A 21,359-nucleotide genomic window follows, 5' to 3' on the forward strand; every position below is an offset into this window, starting at 1 on the left:
ACTATTGAGAAGTTTTTGTTCCACATGAAGTGGTACTTCATACACTAAATTAAGTCTAGATACACTGTACACTTAAGTTAAGGATGCTCACTGTAATCCTTAAAGCAACAACTTAAAAAATATACTTTAAAAGGCAGATTAGAACTTTGCTGGGGGCAGGGGTCACATCTCAGTTTGTGGAAGTCCCACAACCTAGAACAGGGCCTACTATATACTGAGAACATGCTAGAACAGGGCCTAACATGCACTGAGTCCTGGATAAATGTCAAATTAAGCATTACATAGACATATGTGAATAAAATTAACAGCATAGAAAATGGTGAGCATCAGAAAAGAAGCAGAAAGAAAATGTCATTAGAGTTTAGAGGTGAGAAAAATTATTATATGGAAAGCAGAAAAAAGTTTTGCACTTATGGGAAATAAAGATATTATGGGTTCTCCATGTCTGGGGTCATTTCTTCTAGCTGTGGTGGTGGTGAACTCTAGACTCTCTACTCCGCCAAGGCTCACTACTGGGGGCTTTGCTCCAAGGTGCCTTGAACTCCCAAGTTCTGCTAGTTGTGCATCGTGATAATGCCCTGTCCCTCTCTGTCATGTCGTTTATCATGATTGAAATGTAATAATTATTTACATCACCGTGGCTTTAATATCCATCACTACGGTTAGATGGTGCATATTTTGAGAAAAGACAGCATCCACTGAGCTCACGGTCATACCCACAGCAGACACTGGACACAGAGGAGATTAAGGACAACTACTTGTCGCATGGCCGCCGCACTTGGGAGATGGATGAAGTCTTAGAAACTGTCTAGATGCTACAAGTGCATCATTTCATGGAGGAGCAAAGAGACCACAGTAGCAGATCTCTGAAACACATAAATGGTCCGGGTGGATGGGATCTACTGGAACCCACATTTCCAGACCTCTAGACCAAGGCTCTCTGGGTTGGGTCAAGTGGAGGTTCCATCTGCGACCCCTTCTTAAACTTTCACATGACCAACAGTCAGGGTCCCGTGTCTCACATGGGACCACCAGACAACTCATTAACACAAAGCCCAGTCCTGCACGGACCTTATGAAAAGCTGTAACATTCTAGCCAAATGAACAAAAACAATAGTGTGTGTACACAAAGAGTGTATATGTGGCAACTGAGAAATGGCTTTCATTTTTAAATGTGCATGCACAGAGATTCTGGGGGAACATTTACATGGCAGTCTTGTGCATATATGACCTGTGGCGCCTAACTAAGAAATATCCAAATGTAATATCTTAAAATGCAGAGGACTAACGTGACCACCCCACCCCCCCACTCCACCAAGCTGATAAAAAGGGGAAAAAATGGGCATGGTCTCATAAGTTAGATCAGAAAGGGGGCGGGTGTTATTTTAATAGAAAAAGTGAAAACCTCCTTCTCATCATTTATTTTCTTGTAGATGTGACCCCTGTGTTTCTTGATAATGCACAAAACACCGATTCGCTACCTCTCAGAAAAGCATCATTTCTAATTCTGGGGACAGGGTCTTCTGTGCTCCGCCTCCTCCCTCTGCAAGGGGCTCGATGCCTCACTGAGGCAGAGAGGACAAGGATGGATTGGGGCTTGACAGGAGTGCATGAAAAATCTCATGAGGATCGTGATTTCCTCTGCTCAGAGAGAACTTCTACTAAACCCATCCTACGCTTACACCCAGAACATGTGGGTTTCCCCAGGGCAAAGCCTCATTGGCCGGCCGGAAGGTGCTGTCAGGGAAAAGGACAGCTCTGCTCTCCTGCTCTCCGCTTCACTGCCCTTTCTCAGCCTTTCCGGGAAAGACTTTCTTCTCCCTGTGAATGCTGATACAGACTCCTACAGTGGCGGACCCTGGAGCTCCTGAGCCACCCCCTCCCTTCATCAGGGTCCCCCTCAGCAAGGATCTTCCCATTCTAACAGGTCTGGCCAGGATCCAGCGGTGGGAGGCTGCCCCCGGGAGGATGGTGTATCCCCACGTGGAGATTCCCCATCATGGTGTCTGACTCCTTCCCTCCAAACTCCTGACCCCAACATTGCAGTTAGGCCACTGCATTTGCAAGGTAGGTCTGTGACTTGGGGATGACCAGGAGGGGATGTTCAAGAGACTCCATTCCCCAGTTCCTTCCCACTCACACTTTTGTTATTCCTCTGCATGTCCCCAGGCTTTTTATTTTCCTATTACTTACAAAATAACAAAGAAAAATTATTATAGAAAACTTTGCAATTGCAAAGGCTTCTGTAGGATACACAATTCAAAACCACGTGCTTTTTTTTTTTTTTTTTTTCTGCTGTGCACTAGCTCTGTGCAATTGGCACTTACTGGAGACAGCTTTCAAAGAAAATATGTTTGCGGTTCAAAGATAAGCAGGTTTTTAGTAAACTGTCAAAAGGACTTTTTTTTCATCTTCTTCACTGCCAATGGAAAAACCCAAAAAGAAAGAGTATGTAAGAGGGGGAAAGCATTCTCTCCAAGTTATGCTACACGTGTAGACCTAGTTTTCTGGAAATTCATCAATGGATAGGATAATCGGGGCCAGCGTCTGCTCCCACCACTCCAGCCTTACCTCTCGTTGGGTTGAATGAGGGCAAAACACCAAAGTAATCATATGTTATAATTAAGACACAGGGTTTTTTTTTCAATTGTTATCATTATAATTATCCATCTCATATGAGGTTTACATAAAAAAAAAAACCTATATTAATTCAAAGCACAGAATAAAAAACCAAAGATGCCCTTTAATAAGGCCTCTGTTCAATTATAACTCTAAATTGCCCAAATGGAGAGATATCAGAGGGTAAAGAACAAAACCAAGAGAAGACCCATCTTGGAACCCTCAGGCCACCCGTGGAGAGGGACAAGCCAGAGAGAAGGCTGAACTGACCCTCAAGCCAACAATAAAGTTTTCCGGCCAACAAAGAGGACCAGGCAGTTTCGGTTTCCATGGAGGGTGCTATACTGTAGACTCTTCACATGGGCTACCCTTCCAAGGCTGGATTCTGCTTGTTGCCCCCATACAGTATTTATTCGAAAGAAGCTAATACCGTGTTAGAGGATCTTACAAAGGGGACTGCTGACATCAAGGCCAGAAGCCCATGAGAAAAACATCAACCTCTAAAGAGACTGTAAGACAACATTTAAATGAAAAATAAAATCCTGCCCATCAAGGAGGCATGACTTTCTTCCCATAACTCTTGATGATTCTACCAATGAGAAGCAAATCCTCCACTTTCAAAGCACTGATGCAGACTCCAATCTAAATGGAAAGAGGCAGACCCATCATTTCTTTTCTACTTTGGGGACAGGGGTCTAAGACTCGAAGCTACAAAGTTCAGGAAATTTTACAAAAGCACTGTTTTGTTTTGTTTGTTTGTTTCTGTAAAGAAACAGACTCCCAGCTCCCTCAGAACTAATAGCACGGGGACACCCTCCACATTAGCTCCCTGTGAGCAGATGGTAGTCTGAAATTTTTTTGATAAAAACAATCCACTGGCAGGGGTTGCCAAGAGGTCAGTGGAGCCCAGATTAACAATTGATCAGCTCTAATGGACTGTTGTAGCAATAAACCCAGAGCCCGTGCATAGACCTGCTATCCCAGTGACAGCGATGGGGCTGACATCCAAGCTGTTAAGACTTGCATTTAATAGGATTGAAGCTTTGTGGTTTCAAAACCTTCATCGAAGAAGACATGCGTTCTTCCACACACATTCATTTTCTCAAAGCCTTCTCTTTTACAGGTTCTCACAAAAGCACACAAGGCTTACTCTGACCCAAAGAAGACTTCACCAAGGTCTGAGGTTCAGGTAGTAAATGACACTCTGTAATACTGACAGATTATTTCAACCTCTACTCTCATTCAGACCACAGCTATAGCCCCTGATATAAACTGGGCTCCCCTTCTTTGTGCCCAAGAGAACAAAAACTGCAACTCGTTTTCTCAGTCTCCCTCTCTGTCTGTCTCTGTCTGTCTCTCTCCTTTGGAGAGAGATGCTAATGCAGCATTTATGCCTATAATACCACATTTGACAAGGGAATCAGCTGTGCTACACCAGAATTCCACTGAAAGCTTCAATAATAGGAAGTCAGAGCACTCTTGAAAGTAACACTCACTTCTTAGGGACAAAAAAGAATGGTTCTAGGTTAGTTGAGTTAAACCACAGAATATTTGTCCTCTGCTGAAGAATAAATAATCCCCTCAGGTCATTACATCATTACCTCCCTTGCCCATTCATGTTTTGTAGACAACTGATCTCAGAATAAAATTGACTATATGAGCCCTAAACACCACCATATTTTTCCAATAATCTTTTTCACTCCCTATAAACTCACTGCTTCCTGTTGGACCAATGGATACAAATGTTTGGTCCAAAAAAATCCAAGAACAAGGATAGTCTCTTCCATAAGTATAATACAAGGAAATCAGGAAATTCAACATTAATACAACATTATTATCTAAAGCAGAGTCCATTTTCAAATCTTAGCTTCTGGTTCTGGATCTGTCACATTTCATTGTTACACATCTCTTGCATTCTGTAGTCTAGAACAGGTCCTCAATGTTTCTTTCTCTTTCTTGACCTTGGAAGGTTTAAAGAGGAGTCCAGCCATTTACTCTGTAGAAAATTCCTCAATCCAGATTTGTCTGATTTTTTTTAAGATTTTATTTATTTATTTGACAGACAGAGATCACAAGTAGGCAGAGAGCCAGGCAGAGAGAGGGAGAAGGAGGCTCCCCGATGAGCAGAGAGCCCGATGCGGAACTCGATCCCAGGACTCTGAGATCATGACCTGAGCCGAGGGCTGAGGCTTAACCCACTGAGCCACCCAGGTGCCCCTTGTCTGATGTTTTATCATGATTAAATTCAGGCTACACATTCTGGGCAAGAATTCTACATCAGGATGCTGTCCTAAAGTTCAACACACATCCGGAGGCATTTGATGTCTCTCATCACCGGTGACACTAACTTTGATTACCTGTTTAAAGTGGCATCTGCCAGGTTTCTCCCATGGTAAAGTTGCTATATTCCCCTTTGTAATTAATAAGTAGTCTGTGGGCAGATACTTTGAAACTATCAATGTCCTATTCTTCAATGAATTATTTTCTACTAGTTTTAGTATCCACTGAAGATTCTTGCCTGAATTATTACCCTAATCTTTTATCTCCCCCATCTCTCCTGTATTTATTAATTGACATTGTACTGTAAGAGCTTTCCCTATTCTTTGCCATTTTTTTAAAAAAAATAGGCTCCATGACCAGCTTGGAGCCCAACGCGGGGTTTGAATTCCAAACCTGAGATCAAGACCTGAGCTGAGAGATCGAGAGTCGGACACTCAACTGACTGAGCCACCCAGGTGCCCTGAGCTTCCCTTCTTATTTATGTATATACTTATTTACCATCTATGTCTATTTATTTGTATCTTATTTGAGTGGACCCTTAGAACTAGAGGGATTCTTATTTTACTCAACATTATAATCTCATTTGAGTTTATCTGAGTTGGGTTTTGGTAACTTACAACCAAAATATTCCCCCAGGAGAAGGAGAAGGTTTCTCTTGGCAACACATTCAAGAGGTCCTTACAACCCTCATAGTCACAAAGTTGCTTCCTGATGCTTCCATTCAATCTCTCTGTCCCACTCTAAGAACTCCAAACCCTCTGAAGAGGAGGCACACTCAAGATAAGGCCAGTACAGGGCCCCCATATCTTCCTACAGCCACCACGTAGATGTGGCTGGAGGCAGCAAGGTGTTTCTTCAGCTGACTCCTCTGCCCCTTCTCTTGCGGTTTTGCTCCAAGAGCTGGGCTGGCCTCCCTGCCCCTCTCCTGATATTACCAATAGTCCCTGGCACTTCTCCACTCCCCCCACCCCCAGAACCTCTTGTTCTCGGCTATAGTCCTGTCTCTATTTGCTTCACATGTTGGTGTTTATGCCTGAAAAGGACCACCAAGTGGTGGGTTTGACAGTTTCTCTGCCCTCTCCAGACCCATTCTTCATCCTTCTGCACATAGCTCAATTTCAGAAGACTGAACTACATCAACCCCACCAGTAGCTGGCTTCAGCCAATGGTGGGTACCAGCAAGATATCAGAAGGCTAGATACCGTTATCAGGATTTTATCCCCCTCAATTCCATCTTTCTAGCTCACCAGGATTGGCTGCACATGGCTATCAAATACCTTTCCATATAGCAACTCGGCCTCTGTCCTGGAAACCACTCCTTCCTCTTGCTCCTCAGGCCAGGAGTGTGGCCTCCCCTGGGATAACACCATCACTTGTTGGTTTCTTGGTTTCTCTAAGCATAGCTTTGTAAATACTCCCTTTATTAAACTTTCTTCAATTACCTCCATTTGGGTGTGCATTCTTTTACCCATAAGGCAAAAAATATAGATGGGGAGGGATGAGAAGAGGTTCATCCATGGAAGGAAGATACCAAAGGCTATTTCTGTAACACCACCTTCTTTGTACTTGCATATTTATGTCTGCCTTTATCATTTCCCATAAATGAAAACACAGCAAAATAAACACTACTTCCTAACTGTGACCACATGCCACTAGAAGAGATACATTCTAGCAAAGCACAGACTTAAGGATTAAGATACACTCCTCCTGTTTACCTAGCAGTGAGGAAACACCACAGAACTCAAAATGAGAATACAGATAAGATTTCCTTCAAGAGGAAGAGGGACTCAAAGGAACCTCCAAGTATTATTCGATTCACTTGTTACCTTATAATATGTTTTCTATGCACATGGCAACATCAAAATCCTTCTCAGCCGAACACAGGTATGCCATGGTCAGATAAAAGATCTACTGCAGAAGTTTATTAAGTAGATGTTCTAATCCCATGTCAGTGAATGCTTTAATTTTTAGATACAATTAACAGTCAATTCAAGATTACATCCATCACAATTTTGCTTTCAGTCAGGGAAGCGGGATTTACACATATTCTGCTGTCTATCTTACCAATATGCCATTAGGAGTCCTGATGATTATTGTTACTTGACTGGTTACATCCTCCAGAACTGGGGAGGAGTTCATCCAGATCTGGTTCTAAGCTTGTGCATGAGTGGGTGTCATTACCCACTATAATTGTCATGGTGGAAAACAGTTGGGGATTACCACCCCGCCCCATCAAGAAATAGGCACATTTATTCCAACTCTGTACCACCCTCCTGAAAGCCTTTCCCTCCAACACACTGAACGCAGGTGTTTCTGGCATACTTCATGTTTCTCGTTTGGCAGCCAACCCATGAAAAATTTAACTCGACTAGAATCGGTTTACCTGCAAGTCTGCATCAAATTCATGTTTCAGGTGTGCCTCTTCTGCAGCCTCCACAAGACGCTGAAAAGATAGAAGGCAACACGATAGATCAGAAATGTGGCCCGGACCCCCTGCCAACAATGTGAAAAGACGGATTATTTCTCCATTGCCCCAAGACGACAGGCTGTGTCATGGCATGTGCACTGCGACCTGGAGCCTTTGTGCCCGTGAAACTGAAAAGAGCAACATCAGGGTCCAAATCTGGTTTTTGCCTTCATCATTCAACCAGCGTTTTTCCAGCAAGTATTTATGGGTATGTGTGTATACACGCACACAAATGCTGCATCCAAGTTCATAGAAATTTGTAACAATTCAAAGACACTGGCCGTGGAGGCCCAGTGTGTGGATGCTGAAATCAAACTCGAAGAGTGTCTTCCTCAGGTACAGAGGGCTCTCAGTCAGGATTCATTAAATTGAGCCCAACACTAAGTGGGCTAACTTTCTTCCCCTTTCGTTTGAGAAATACTGCTTATTTGAATTCCCTCAATCATTCAAAGCAGTTCTTTCTGCATCCAGTTCTAGGATGTAATTATCAGCCGACAATTATTTGAATTTATGGCACCTCAATGCCATTTGACAATCTGCATTCCAATAAGAAAATTGCTGAAATTAAATCAATAAGCAGTACCCATAAATACACAACTCTTGTTATTCTTCTTAGCCAAATAAATTCAACCAATCCATATTCTTATGAAAGCAATTTCATAAAACTCCATTTAAAGGCCATTAGTCACCTATCGAAATCATTTTTACTTTGATTTGAATTTGCCAACATTAGGTTGAAAACATAGGCTAGAGAATACGGAAGAAAACTCATTTAGTGAGATAATAGTTTACTGAAATTTCATTGAACTAAAAGCAAAACCTTCAGATCCAGGTAAAACTTCAGCCATTTCTATTTTTCTCTTGGTTACTCTTATAGCCTAGACTATCTTTAACTTGTTTTTAATTGACATAATACAGACCTGAGTTTAATCTAAGGCCATGTTTGAAACATGATGACATGGGTATTCATCATCTCTAAATGATTTAGAATCAACAGACAAATGTTCCATGAATAATTACTAAAGTGGAGATGGAAATGAAGAGGCTGGAATATATGTGGGTAACATTAATACACCAATACAGACCATTAAATTTTCTCTCTCATACAGAGAAAGAGAGAGGCCAGCCAGGACAGGGTTGCCCATAGACAGGAATTGGGGAGGGGTAGCAAATCTGGCTTCCCACACTTCCTTCAGATGGTCCAAAGATATTTTCCCTTCTCTAGTCAATCAAAGAACAGACCCCAGGAGAACATTATAGAGTCAGAGCCAGAAGACCCAGTTCTAACTCTAACCTAGATGCAACCCACTACATCTTAGGCAAGCCCCTTCCCCTCTCAGGCCTCGGTTTCTTCATCTGAAACCCCTGAAACAGTGACCCTAGAGTAGTGCTTCTCCGAGGGCTGTCCCCTTCCAGAAGCAGCAGTTTCATCTGTGAACATGTTGAAAATGAGTGTTCTCAAGCCCCATCCCATCTTACAGAATCAGAAGGCCTTGGGGTGGGCCCAGCAATCTGCTTTAACAAGCCCTCCAGGGAATTCAGAAGCCACTAAAGTTTGAGAAGTGGCAAAAAACAGCAGCAGCACTCATCCTAGAGCTGGACTCATCCCTGCTGCCTTGACTAATGATATCCCCCAGCCCTCCAAGGTTTTTCAACTTTCATTCGTCTTTTTAAAATCTGGGTATATAAGTATTTTCACTAGAAGACATTAAATGCTTTCTCGAAGAGAAGCATACAATGGAGAGGATGAGAAACAGGGTAAAAGAAAAATAAGGAGACACACTCTATGTAGATTGGATTTGCTGGCTCCAAGCTTTCATTGGGTCACAGTCTTCCTAGAGTCATCCTCAACAATGAAGTTTGCAGCCTCCTGGGATCACATGATCCAATCTGCAAATGGATCCAGGTGGACCTTGACAGATTAGTGACTGACAGTGGTGCAAGGAACCTACATATTTGTGAGAGCTTATTCTCTTCATCTTTGTAACAGATTTAGAATGCTGATGTGTGTGTCATGAAATCAGTTACATACTGAGGTTTACAGAATGGTTATAAATATTATACATGTCTAGACACTTACATTATCCAAAAAAGTCATGTCATTATATTTAAAAGTCATATATATTTTATATATTTACCTAAACACACAGAGGTTGCTGTTTCATGGTGTCTAAGTACTCTGAGAACCCAGAGAAGAAATGGGGATGACATGCACAAACAATCAAAAGATAAGAACAGGATAAAATTTCATGATGACCAAGACAGATAGTATTGGAAGAAGTGAACAGTTGGAAATGAGGGAAACAATGAAGCAGTATAACACCAAGAAATAAGAGAACAAGATGGAAATAATAGGTAGGTGAAATTATCATGAAATAGCACAGCACGAAATGTATCTCATGTATCTAGAAAAATGCATTTAATTTGCCTTTGTGTGTATATATGTATATGCATATCATATACACCATACAAAATTCATATATAACATAACATGAAATGTATTTAAACCACTGTAATACACGTCATGGTGTTAGGAGTTAGTTGGATGGTTAGGTGGTTAGGTAGTCAGGGCCAGCATCCCCGACAAGAAAATATGGGATCACGACAGCTAAGAGAAAACAGCACTGACATCCTGTTCTGCAGCTTAGACAGGACCGCACTGACATTCTTCTGCTTTGCAGCCTTTGCAGAAATGACTTCTACAAAACCTCCTAAAATAAGACAATTAACTAAAAAAGCATTTGTCAATATCAATGCAAGGGGCAGTTAAGACCTAAGTCCCCAGATGTCAGCCAAAAAAGACCATCAGCACGTGTACATGAACCTAATAGGTAGATACGTGACCAAAGCCCCGATCAGCACAACTCAGCACACCCTGATTGCTTAAGAAAGTTCTGCAAAAGAGCTGGTGAAAACCCCTAAACTTAGAAACTCTGACGCAACCCACTCAGGTCTCCCTCCCTCTCCAGGACCTTTGTACTCTGGCTCAATAAACCTACTCATGTCTCCCTCCTTTGTACTCTTTTGTATTCTTGCTCAATAAACTTTGCTTTGCTGCCCACCACTCTTCGTCTGGTCTAGGTCTTCGTTCTTCAAAGCAGTGTGACCAAGAACCTGGGCACCAAGGGGACACAAATCCTGTAACAATGGGGTATAAGAAGGTAATATATTGGAAACAATTCAATACCATTGCACTAACTACTAAGATCAGCCAGAGCCCTGTTTTCTGTGTGGAGCAGTGAGTACCCTGCTAGCCAGCTAGCCAGCTTTTATGTTCATTCTCAAGTTAAATTTGCCACATGCTTTTTTTATTTTAACTTGATTTAATTCATATGTTGTTTTTTTTTGTTGTTGTTGTTTCTATGAAGATATTTTCCCATCAAGCTTACTACAAAGCCTTAAGAAATAAGATTCAAAAAAAGATGGTCCACTGGCAGCAATACGGAATAGTTATCTCATGTAAAGGAAGGAAGTACTCTGGAATAGGGCTCTTTGAAAGGATTCACACTTGCTGCAGTGGACCACGGGGCTATCCCAATCTGCCCTGTGATGCTACCAGAAGATAGGCCTACATTTTACGGGAAAATTCAGGGGCAAATCCCCAAAAACAAGTGCATCTCTGGTGCACAACAGTAATGACAAACAGCACATCAAGATCTGTGCCCCTTTGGGAAAGAATGAAGGACAGATGCTCTTCTGAAATATTCTTAAAAAGATACACGAGTAAAAAGAAATGTTATTTTTTTTAAGATTTTATTTATTCATTTGACAGACAGAGATCACAAGTAGGCGGAGAGGCAGGCAGAGAGACAGGGGGAAGCAGGCTTCCTGCTGAGCAGAGAGCCCGATGTGGGGCTTGATCCCAGGACCCTGGGTTCATGACCTGAACCAAAGGCAGAGGCTTTAACCCACTGAGCCACCCAGGTGCCCCAAAAGAAATGTTATTTAAGAAGGATATCATGTGCTATCAATTTACCTAAAACAGAGTCCTGAGGACAGAAATTCCTACTGTTGATAAAATGAAAATAAATTGAATCACCATTTAAAAGTCAAGACCACTCAACTACCACCTCTGACGTTTGCCAGTAGAAAAGAACAGCCTCTCATCTCTCCTTCCTGAGCAAATACCCTTATCATCTAAGTCAAATTAAGTATGTTTTAAAAATAAGTTTGATTACCACTTGCAGGTAAGGAAAATCAATTAAAATTTGCTAATATTTTAGTTATTATATAAGGAACCACTGAGCCCGAGGGAAACTGTTCCTCGATTATACCTATTGGAAAGGCAGTGTGCTTTTAATAATAATAAGTTAATTTTCTTTTGTATGAATTCCCCTTTCGGATCTGCAGATGGGATTATAGAATTGTGAATGTGGTTTTTAATTAAAACTGAACACTGGAAATAAAAATGGTTTTGAAGACTAGCATTCAAAACTGAGCTCTGAGGCGAGGAAACAGCAGTGTTGTCCACAGATCCTCCCCACTCTGATGCCAGAGCTATCCGTCACTCAACAAAAATGATAACAGTGTACTAGAATACACATCCTGGCTTTGGAACAAAGCATCTATGAGCCAAAAAGTTGCAGTTCATGAGTTGATGTATGTTTCAGCGACTTTTAATATTTCCAAATAACTCTTCCCTTTTAGTGAAATAAACACAAACAAAACTATCTTTATAAATAAGAAATGCTAGAGGCCATGGACCATGGATACTATTTATAGCCATGGTGAAGGCAAAACTGCCAAGGGGAATAGTGGGATATTAAAGCATTTCATTTAAGATCACATCTTATTTCTTGTTACAATGACCCCACGTATAATCAGTACGATGCTACAGAATGCCGTCTCCCGTCTCCTCCCCCAAAAACACTTAAATCAAGACTACAGCTAAAGACATCGTAAAGGTCAAGCTTTCCGTCACGGTTCAGGAGGGAGAAAATGGGACACCAAGTCACAGTATAAATTAGATCAGAAAAAGAAAACGATTTTGTTTGTTCTACTTTTATTTTATTTTATTTTATTATTATTTCTTTATTCCTGATCATGTCAGCTTAACGGGAGAAAAGAAAGAAAGAAAGAACGGTGCAGTGGCGGGGTGGGGCGGGGTGGGGAAGGGTAACAGAAAATGTGATATGCAACAAAATAACCTACTACTAGACTCCTACTAATTCTATCAGAATGAACAAATTATGTACAAGTGAAAAAAAGTTTCTTAATAAGAAAGGGGGAAAGGCGGGGGAGGGAGCAATTACAGACAAAAATCCTTAAAGCAAAACAGAAATATAAAAACCATATGGAGCAGGAAAGAAAAACGTTATTTTTATTTCTCATGTTAAAACTAAAAAGCTTTGGCTTGTAATTGCTGTTATAATGGGATATTGGAATTTAACAAAGATTTCAAAGTACTTAATACATTTCGTGGTTTTCATTTAACGTTTTGCAACAACACATTTAATAATCAGGTCAGCATTTTTATTGCCATTTTTTTTTCCTGGAATGAATACATAATTCTTTCTCCAAAAAAAAGGGTTAAGTTCAACTGAGGTGATTCTAAGGAAAATCTATAACCATTAACCTGGCTTTGGGCTGCACCAATGGTTCACTTGGAGCTAATGATTGAATTGTCAAAAATATCAGAGTCAGAGATCACGTGAGTCTTTTTTCAAATCTAGCAAGCACTCAACAGTGTAGAAGAACAACCAAATAGATCAATCAAGAGTGATAATTGAGATCACAACCATACCCAGTGTGGCATGGTTCATCTTTTCCTTACACTAAATTCACCAGCCTTTGCTTAAAGGGCTACAGTTTGATGGAGGAAGAGTTACACCTTCTGCCCAGCAGTGTGTGCCTGGGGTGAATGCTATCCTAGCATCCTATTATGTGGCAGGGTTTGAACACAACATGTTGACCATCTACAGGAGTGAGGACCGAGGAGACCCTGGTCCTCTCTGCATCATAGATTTCAAACTCAATTGATCCCAGAAATAAAACGAAAAATCTCTATCCTCATTAAAATTCTGTCAGCACATGAAACGATGTCTCTGGGAATCTGGACAAAATGAGATTGATTTGTTCCCAGGGCTAATTTCAAACACTCCTCTCTTATATGAAGGGTCAGAAACCAACAGTTTGTGAACCATTAAGTGTGGGGGGGAGAGGTGGACGGGAAGAGGAGGATGTTCAAATTTACATTTCCATTCCTTCTGCGTGGAAATCCCTTCCCTTTTGTTCTCAAGAGGTTATTTTTATTACTCTAACCGTGTAGATTCATCTTTGCTGCTTTTATAGCTGGGACACTCAGATCACTATTTCCCAAAGCATGGGACTTGTACCACCAGGGAGCCATGAGGCAACATGAAGCTTTGCAGAAGGATGAGAGTCACACACAAGGGAAAGAGTGATTTCATCATAAAGGGGCAAGTGACAAAGAATGCTGGCAGTAGGCTAGGACGCTTCCCAAAAGGAAGTGACATCCAAGTTGTGCTCGTAAGGAGAACAGGAGGCTCTTGCAGAACAAGGAAAGGTGTTGAGCCAGTGTTCCAGCCCATGGGAACATTGGAAACAAACTTCTGGAGGCAAGAAAATGTTCCAGAAACAACCAGATCTCAGAGACCTAGACAGAGGGTCACATCAACCAACGACCAGCAGGCAAGAAGCCAGGGCAAAAGTCAAGAACCTGGGAAGATGGACACAATTAAACAGGGAACTCTTTTCCATCCCACCGTGGAACCCTGAAATCCAGAGTCATATCTGAGAGCTTCCTAATATTCAGTAATCCTTATTGATACAAATGTTTTTACTTTTCAGTTCTGATAGAAATGACACATATAAATCACCAACTATCAAGATGATCATTTCTTTAGAGAAAAACAGCTTTTAAGGAGCCTTCATTATTTCTTTGTTCCTGTAGAAGAAATAAGCTTTGTTGCACACCAATGAACATTTTGTATAAAATGACCTTCTGCCTGAAAGCTGCAAAGATTGCTTCTGCTTTCAAAACGGCAAACATTTCAAAGTGGATTATAAAAGCTAATCTATAAAGTTTCCAGAGAAAGCAGGTAACGGAACAAAAGAGCAAACACATCCAGCCTATACCTGGGGCTCTCTTCCCTTCCTCCACTCCTCCCCCATCCCTGCTCCTTCAGGTTACCGAAGCCCACACCAGACTCTTACAAGACAAAATAAGCCTAGAGCTTACATCAGAAGACAGGATCACAATGAATAATAAACTATCTTTGTTTCCACGAGAGATAGTTGTTATCAATTTGAGGCTGATTAAATTAGTGCCTGTTATCAACATGAATGGTCAATTTCTAAACCAAAGCCACCTCATTCTACAGCTAAGGCTACATTTGCCCAAGTGCAACATGTGCAAAGCTACTGCAGATAGAAAGAGCCAAAGTTTGCTCCAGGGCCTGCCCGAGGGCCATGGCGTCTGGGGGGAGCAAGAAAGAGAAGACAAGTACTTTTTCCAAATGATCCCGCAGTTGATGGCATGGGCTCCCACTCATGTAGCCTTCTTGGGAATGGCTTCGTTGAATAACAAAATCAAGTCTACTGAACCATAAAGCTTAAAAAGTCCTCTCAGGACTCTTCAGCTGGGGGAGAATAACTGGGCTATTTCCTTCCTGGGCCATGGAACCGTCATTAACTTCCTGAGAGGACAGTCCAAGATGAATGGGACTATGCCAGCTTGAAGATAGAATTTGTTTTTCCACGAAGGAAATCACCTATCAATGAAGGCTCTGACGGTGGTGAATAAAATTCTGTTCCAGCCCTTAATTACATCTTTTCCAGGACTTACTCAGAAGTGTGGACTGGAACCCCCACTGGCAGAGCACGGAAGGTACCATCCAGCTAGCTAAGGAAGACGGGAACATCTAAGAAGATAAGGCACAGCCAAGGTAACAAGGTCTTCGGGTTAGTGCGAAATCTGTCCTACAGAGTTTCTATTCCGAGTTGTCGTCCACCTCTGTTCAACTTAGTTTAGTAAGTATTTGATAATAACCCATTAAGTAATCAGAATGGCACCAAGAACTGAGTGGGACACCAAGCAACTTAGTCCTGACCCCACAGAAAGCTTTTGGTCCAGTAGAATGAAAACGGGTCTCAGAGCCTAAGAACAAGGGTTTGAATCCAGATCATCCTACTCACTAGCTGCTTGATCTGGGGAAAACTTCACTTCTCTAAGCCTCAGTTTTCTTATTCTGAGGCACCGAAATAATACCCTCTTTGCGCTCTACTTCAAGATGAGGATGTAGACACAAATTATTTCCTAAAGGATTCCGCACAGGTGCAAGAAATTATGATGATGGGGCAGAGGAAGAGACAAGATGTTCAGGCATAACATGGCTTGATTGTAACAAGGACAGCTCACAAAGCCTATGCCTCCCACGGTTGGCACTCACATGGGGGGAACTTGGAACAGCTCCCCCAGTTCACAGTTACAGGGAGGTTATACGAACGTTAATTCTGCTGCCAAGGAAAGGACTCCAAAAATCTCATGTTCACAAACACAAGGCTGTGTGTGCACCTGCTCCATGACTGGTTTGCAGAATCCACCAGTCTTTTCCAGCTTCAGCACCAAAATCTGTGATCAGTGAGACTGAAAATGGAACAAAGCCAGGTTCCTCAGCGAAAGGTTGGACTGATGTCCTCAGAATGGCACAAACACAGAAATTAAGCCGTTTGCCAAAGCAGTGTCCTTTGATGGATGGCACCTGAGAGACAGAATAGGCCAGCGAGTGCGACAGGCAGCTCCCAAGCCCTGTACCCCACCCACAGCCAGGAGAGGAAAATCCTCTCTCTCCTTCAAAGTGAAAGAACACAGAGCAATTTCCAAGTCCATTCAGACTTCACCTTCTCCAGACAGATTTCTACATACATTTGATGCATGAAAACGCTATTCTAATTCTTTTTTTATTCTTTCTTTCTAACCATCCATCCAAGTGGTTAAAGGCAACTCCAGCTGGGGGTCGGGAGGCAACATATTTTGGTCTGGAGAGCAGGATCTGGAGTCAGACAAGTCCTACCATCTACATGGCTGCCAGAAGGAGCTTTTAAGAATAATTCTGATGGTGCCCCTCCTCTGTTGAAACCCTCTGATGACTGATCACTCATGACCATGACTCACACACAGGCTCTTCATGATTTGGTCCTGCATTCTCAGAGGCCCCCTCCTGCCCTGGCCCCAGACTTCCAGCCATCTTTCTAACCCCAAACCACCAGACTCATCTCTACCTGTACCTTTCCTGTATTCTTGGCCAGTGACGTTCTCCTAGGTCCTCAAATGTTTGCCCCCTCTTACTTGTCATTCATGCTGCAGGTCCAACGATCCCTCCTCAGAGTCACCATCACCATCCCACCTCCCACAGCATGGTGACATGCTTTGGTCTTAAACAGCACTGAGCACATGGCCAGTGCTCAAAATACAGCCATTGCATAAAATTAAAGACGATCTCTTATTCACCCTACTATGTGCCAGCCACAGTGTTTGGCCGGGAATATAAAATTTACAAGATGCATCTCCTTCCTTTGAGGACATTATAGTCTAGCAAAGGAGACAAAGGAATAGGCAACCACACTCGATGTGATAAAGCCTCCAAGAGGAGGAAGCCCACTGAGGGATCAACTAGACTAGGTTTAAGGGGTACAAGGAGGCTTCTCATCTATGTTGAGACCTAAAGGATAAGAACCAGCCCAGACAATAGGAAGTTCCTTCCAGGATGAAGGTCTTTGCATGTACAAAGACCCTAGAGCAAAAGAGAACATGACATTCTGGCAACCACAAGGAATTCAGTATAGGAACATGTGCAGAGGCGGGACTGTGTGGAGGGAGGTAGCACAAAAGGAAGCTGGAGAGTTTTAATATTATTGAAGTTATCCAGATTTTTAAAAACTTTTTTAGGGGGTGATCCAAGGCAATAAAGAGAAAGATGATACAAAAGGCATGTTAAAGCTATTTAGGAAAGAAATCTGTAAGACTCAGAGGCCAACAGGACAGAGAGAATGAGATGGACAGAGTCATGGTAACTAGCTTAGGGCTGTGAACCACTACCTAGTACCACCAGGATACCAAGGAATGGTCAGAGAGGGATTTGGAGCTCAGGAGGAACATCCGGGGAAAGGAGGGTGGCAGGTGTTGCAAAAGCTCACAGTAACACCAAGGAATGTAAAGACGGAAACTCTGCTGGTTAAGGATATGCGTTGGACGACACCGGTAAGCGACCCCTTCTATGGCAGGGTCCAGAAGCCTGAAAACTATATGTTTGAGAATCCCTTGCCTGCAGGGCTTCAGATTAGATCCTGGAGAGACCAGTGAGGCAAAGAGGGAGATGCCAACATTCTCCAGCTGAAGCTACGGCCAGGTGTGTGGGCATTGGTACATGACACTTGTCTTTGGCTGGACTCATCCAGATGCCCTCCTGAGGACTACCCACGGAGTCTACAGAGGCTAAGGCTGTGGGTGGTTCTCCCTGAGACCACAGCACTTCCTGACTCCATGCACTTGAACAGAAGCTTCCCCGACCTCACGCCCACGGTTCTTCCAACTATCAGGTGAGCTTTTAATTCCCTATATTAATCCTTGCCTACTGGAATACCTAAAAGTTTTTTGACTTTTCTGACCAAAGCTGAATGAGCGAACTAGAGGAAGACTGCATAAGAACCATTTCAGAGTAGAGGTAGGGGCAGGGGCCAACGTGCAGAGAGCAGAAAAGTGGGAAGGACAGGAGTTTGGGAGAATAAATCCAGACTCTTTGTATCAAAATACTAAGAAGGAAGGAAGGAAGGGAGGGAGGGAGGGAGGGAGGGAAGGAGGAAGAGAGGAAGGGAGGAGAGAAAAGAAGGAAAGAGGGAGGGAGGAGAGATTTGGGCCATAGCAGGAAGGGAATGCACGGTGAAAGAAGGCTTTAGGACAAAAACATGCTTATTGCAAAAAAAGTAGTAACAACTGCCCTGGGAAGCTCCGTGAAGACCCACTCAGCTCCGAGAGCTCTAGGATCCTTTCCAGGGACCAGCCATTGGGCCCATGCCTCCAATTCAAAGGTCCTTAAGCTTAAGACTTTCCAGTATATCTCCTGGATACAGGTCTGTATCTCCTGGAGATTACAGGTCCCAGAAAAAGCACTGGCCTGGAGGGCAAAGGCTATTTCTTGCCATCCCCTTCCTGGACCACACAGCCTATGGGACATTCCAACTTTTTTTTTTTGCTGTATCCTTTATTTTCTTGGGAAGAGCTCAACTATACTGTATAGGTACTCTTTGTTAAAAAGCCATAATTTGTTCAATGTAAATATTTAAGATATACCACAATTTGAACTACACTTTGTCATTTCTTCACTTCCTAACATACTGGGCGCCTTGAGGGAAAAAAGAATCCAAATGGCCTGGGTCATCCTTGACTTTAGGAGGACCTTGGGAAACAGGGCCAAGCTGGCTTTGCTCCTCTCGGCTAAAGTAAACCACATTTACTTATGTGGGAAGCTTATTCCAAATGAAATCAAGAATGATATGAAAAATAAAACTAATCCCATGATCCTAGGCCCCAAACATTTTACACAAGCCCCCTGCCTTCCATCAATGTCTTCAGGACAGGTCCTCCTCCCACAACGCAGAAATACCTGATGCCAATATTCTGAACCTTGCCCAATACTTGCAAGATGATGACAGCTCCAACTCAAAATGTGGGGTGGCAGGGGACCTGCCCTGTGGCATGACACTGTGTGTGTGAGCATTTGAGTCCACGGGGAGCTGAACAAACCAACGGACCAGGTTCAGAACAGAACGTGTGTACCTTAAGTTCATTTTCTGTTATTTTCCCCTTCTAACTCTCCTTAACGTTCATTTGTGTTCAAGAAATGACATTTTCGTCCTCCAGAAAACCAAACTTCACATTTTTTAAATTTCTAAGGATGAGATGCTAGCTTAAAAGATAAGCTGGCTCTCCCCCTTTTTAATGCCCAGGTAATGAACTGAAATCACATACAAAGTTTTCATTTTTAGGGGACGTTATTCTTATCCTTTATTCTCTCTCAGTTTCAACTCTCTGCTCTGTCGACCCGTAATTATAACTTTATTTCAAAATGGCAAAGAACAAAGCAGACATAGAAACACGTGGTAGTGGTACAAGATTTGAGGATGTTATTATGATGATGATGATGATGATGATGAAGAAAAGACAGAGCCCCTGAAGGACTAAGTCCATTTTACATGAAAGTACATCAGGACCAAAACCTTAAGTTTCCTCAATGTTTATTGTTCATGGAACACCCCACTTGTAAACCAAACCTATCACTTCCCCATTGCACCAACTGGGTACAGTCTCAGAGGCATGAAGAGACCACCCCATATAGTGACCCAGCAGGTGAGGTATGAGGTTAGAAGTGGAACTCACAACACTCTCACATGGTTGAACTTTATGAAGACTCAAACCATTGATGCCAACATGAATGCCCTCTGGAGTGACCTCCAAATGCCCTTGGAACCATGGCCAGGAACAGCTGTCTCAACATCCTTCAGCAAAGACAGAGCTAACAATCAAATAAACTGAGGCCAGGATGTCTTGTCTGGACCTTGACTTTCAAGAGTATTTTGCTTTAAAACCAGGTATAAACAGAGGGCAAAGAGCTAGAACAGAGGAAATGGCATGTTCTCTTATCTTGAGCATCCTTATCAGAAAGCACTCCAGTCAGCTAGTTATCTGATAAGAGAAGAACAAACTGATTTTGGTTTCAACGTCCTCCTGTCCCAAAAACGTGGACGAAAATCAACTTTGAGGAAAAAAGAAGATCATCGGCAGGCTGGTTGTGTACTATCTCTCACTGCTGAGCGGTCCTCCCTTTTGGGCCTGGAAACCACTCAGAGAACTTCCTGTCTCCATCTCCATGGTGACAGGAGGTTGGCACAAGAGTGAGGACCGAACGTTTAGTTTTTGATGTGCTAGGAGAAGCAGAAAGCTTGGGTAGCAACCCCTCAATGGTGCCTGTTAGGTCAAGACCAGTTCGCTCCCCAGGGGTGAGCTGCATTGAATTGGCTCGGTAGCAGGAGACCTGTCAGCGAGGACACACTGCCACAGCCAGGAGGCATGGTCTTTACACTGCAGTGCTCAGTGCCTTGTCAGCAGCATCTCAGTGAATCAATAGTGAATCAATAGCCAGGATCTTTCATGGGGCTTATGTTGAAGAGACATAGGCAGCGAGCAAGGAAACAAATGTGTTAGATCACATCAGGTGAGAATAAGTATCCTAAAGATTATAAAACAAGGCAACGCAGTCAGGGGAGACGGCAGTATAAATGTGTGGAGTGGTCAGGAAAGGAATCCCTGCAAAGTTGATACCTGAATAAGAAGAAGGAAGCTAGAGGCTATCTGAAAGAAGAACCTCCAGGAAGAAGAGCAGCAGAACAGCAAGTGCAAAGGCCCTGAGGTGCTGGTTGCTAAAACCAAAAACAGGTCCGTGAGACCATATCTAAAACTGCTGGGGCCGGGTATCCTCTGCTAGTTCAGTTTATTTAGGTTTTTGAAAGAAAATGACACATACTTGGGGTGCCTGGGTGGCTCAGTTGTTAAACATCTGCTTGCGGCTCTGGTCATGACCCCAGGGTCCTGGGATCGAGCCCCCCATTAGACTCCCGGCTCAGGGGGGAAGCCTGCTTCTCCCTCTCCCACTCCCCCTGCTTGTGTTTCCGCTCTTGCTGTGTCTCTCTTTGTTAAATAAATAAATAAAATCTTAAAAAAAAAAGATGCATACTTATTATCCATATTTATTATAAATCTTCAGTGAGAGCTGGGGCAGCACCCCATAATCAAAGATGAATATTTCTATAGTAAGATATGATTATTTACATTAAATAGAACAAAAATTTATTATAGCTATCTACATGTCAGTTCAGATCAAGCTTTTGCACCAAATGAATAACGAAAAATTCTCAATTTTTGAAATGTTCTAGGTTTCAAAATTGCAGTATGAGATTGTGAACCTACTCAGGCTTG

The 21,359-nt window shown here is 42.6% G+C and overlaps 1 protein-coding gene across 1 annotated transcript in view; it reads right to left on the minus strand.

The window, feature by feature from the left end:
* CACNA2D3 (calcium voltage-gated channel auxiliary subunit alpha2delta 3) overlaps nucleotides 1–21,359 on the minus strand; it is an 866,841-nt gene that overhangs the window by 603,233 nt on the left and 242,249 nt on the right. Inside the window, exon 4 of the mRNA XM_080820180.1 lies at nucleotides 7,283–7,342. Within this exon, the coding sequence (XP_080676306.1) occupies nucleotides 7,283–7,342 (60 nt within the window). The remainder of the gene's footprint in view (nucleotides 1–7,282; nucleotides 7,343–21,359) is intronic.

The sequence above is a fragment of the Martes martes genome (genome assembly GCF_963455335.1).
Source record: "Martes martes genome assembly, chromosome: 1".
Classification (NCBI taxonomy): Eukaryota; Metazoa; Chordata; class Mammalia; order Carnivora; family Mustelidae; genus Martes; species Martes martes.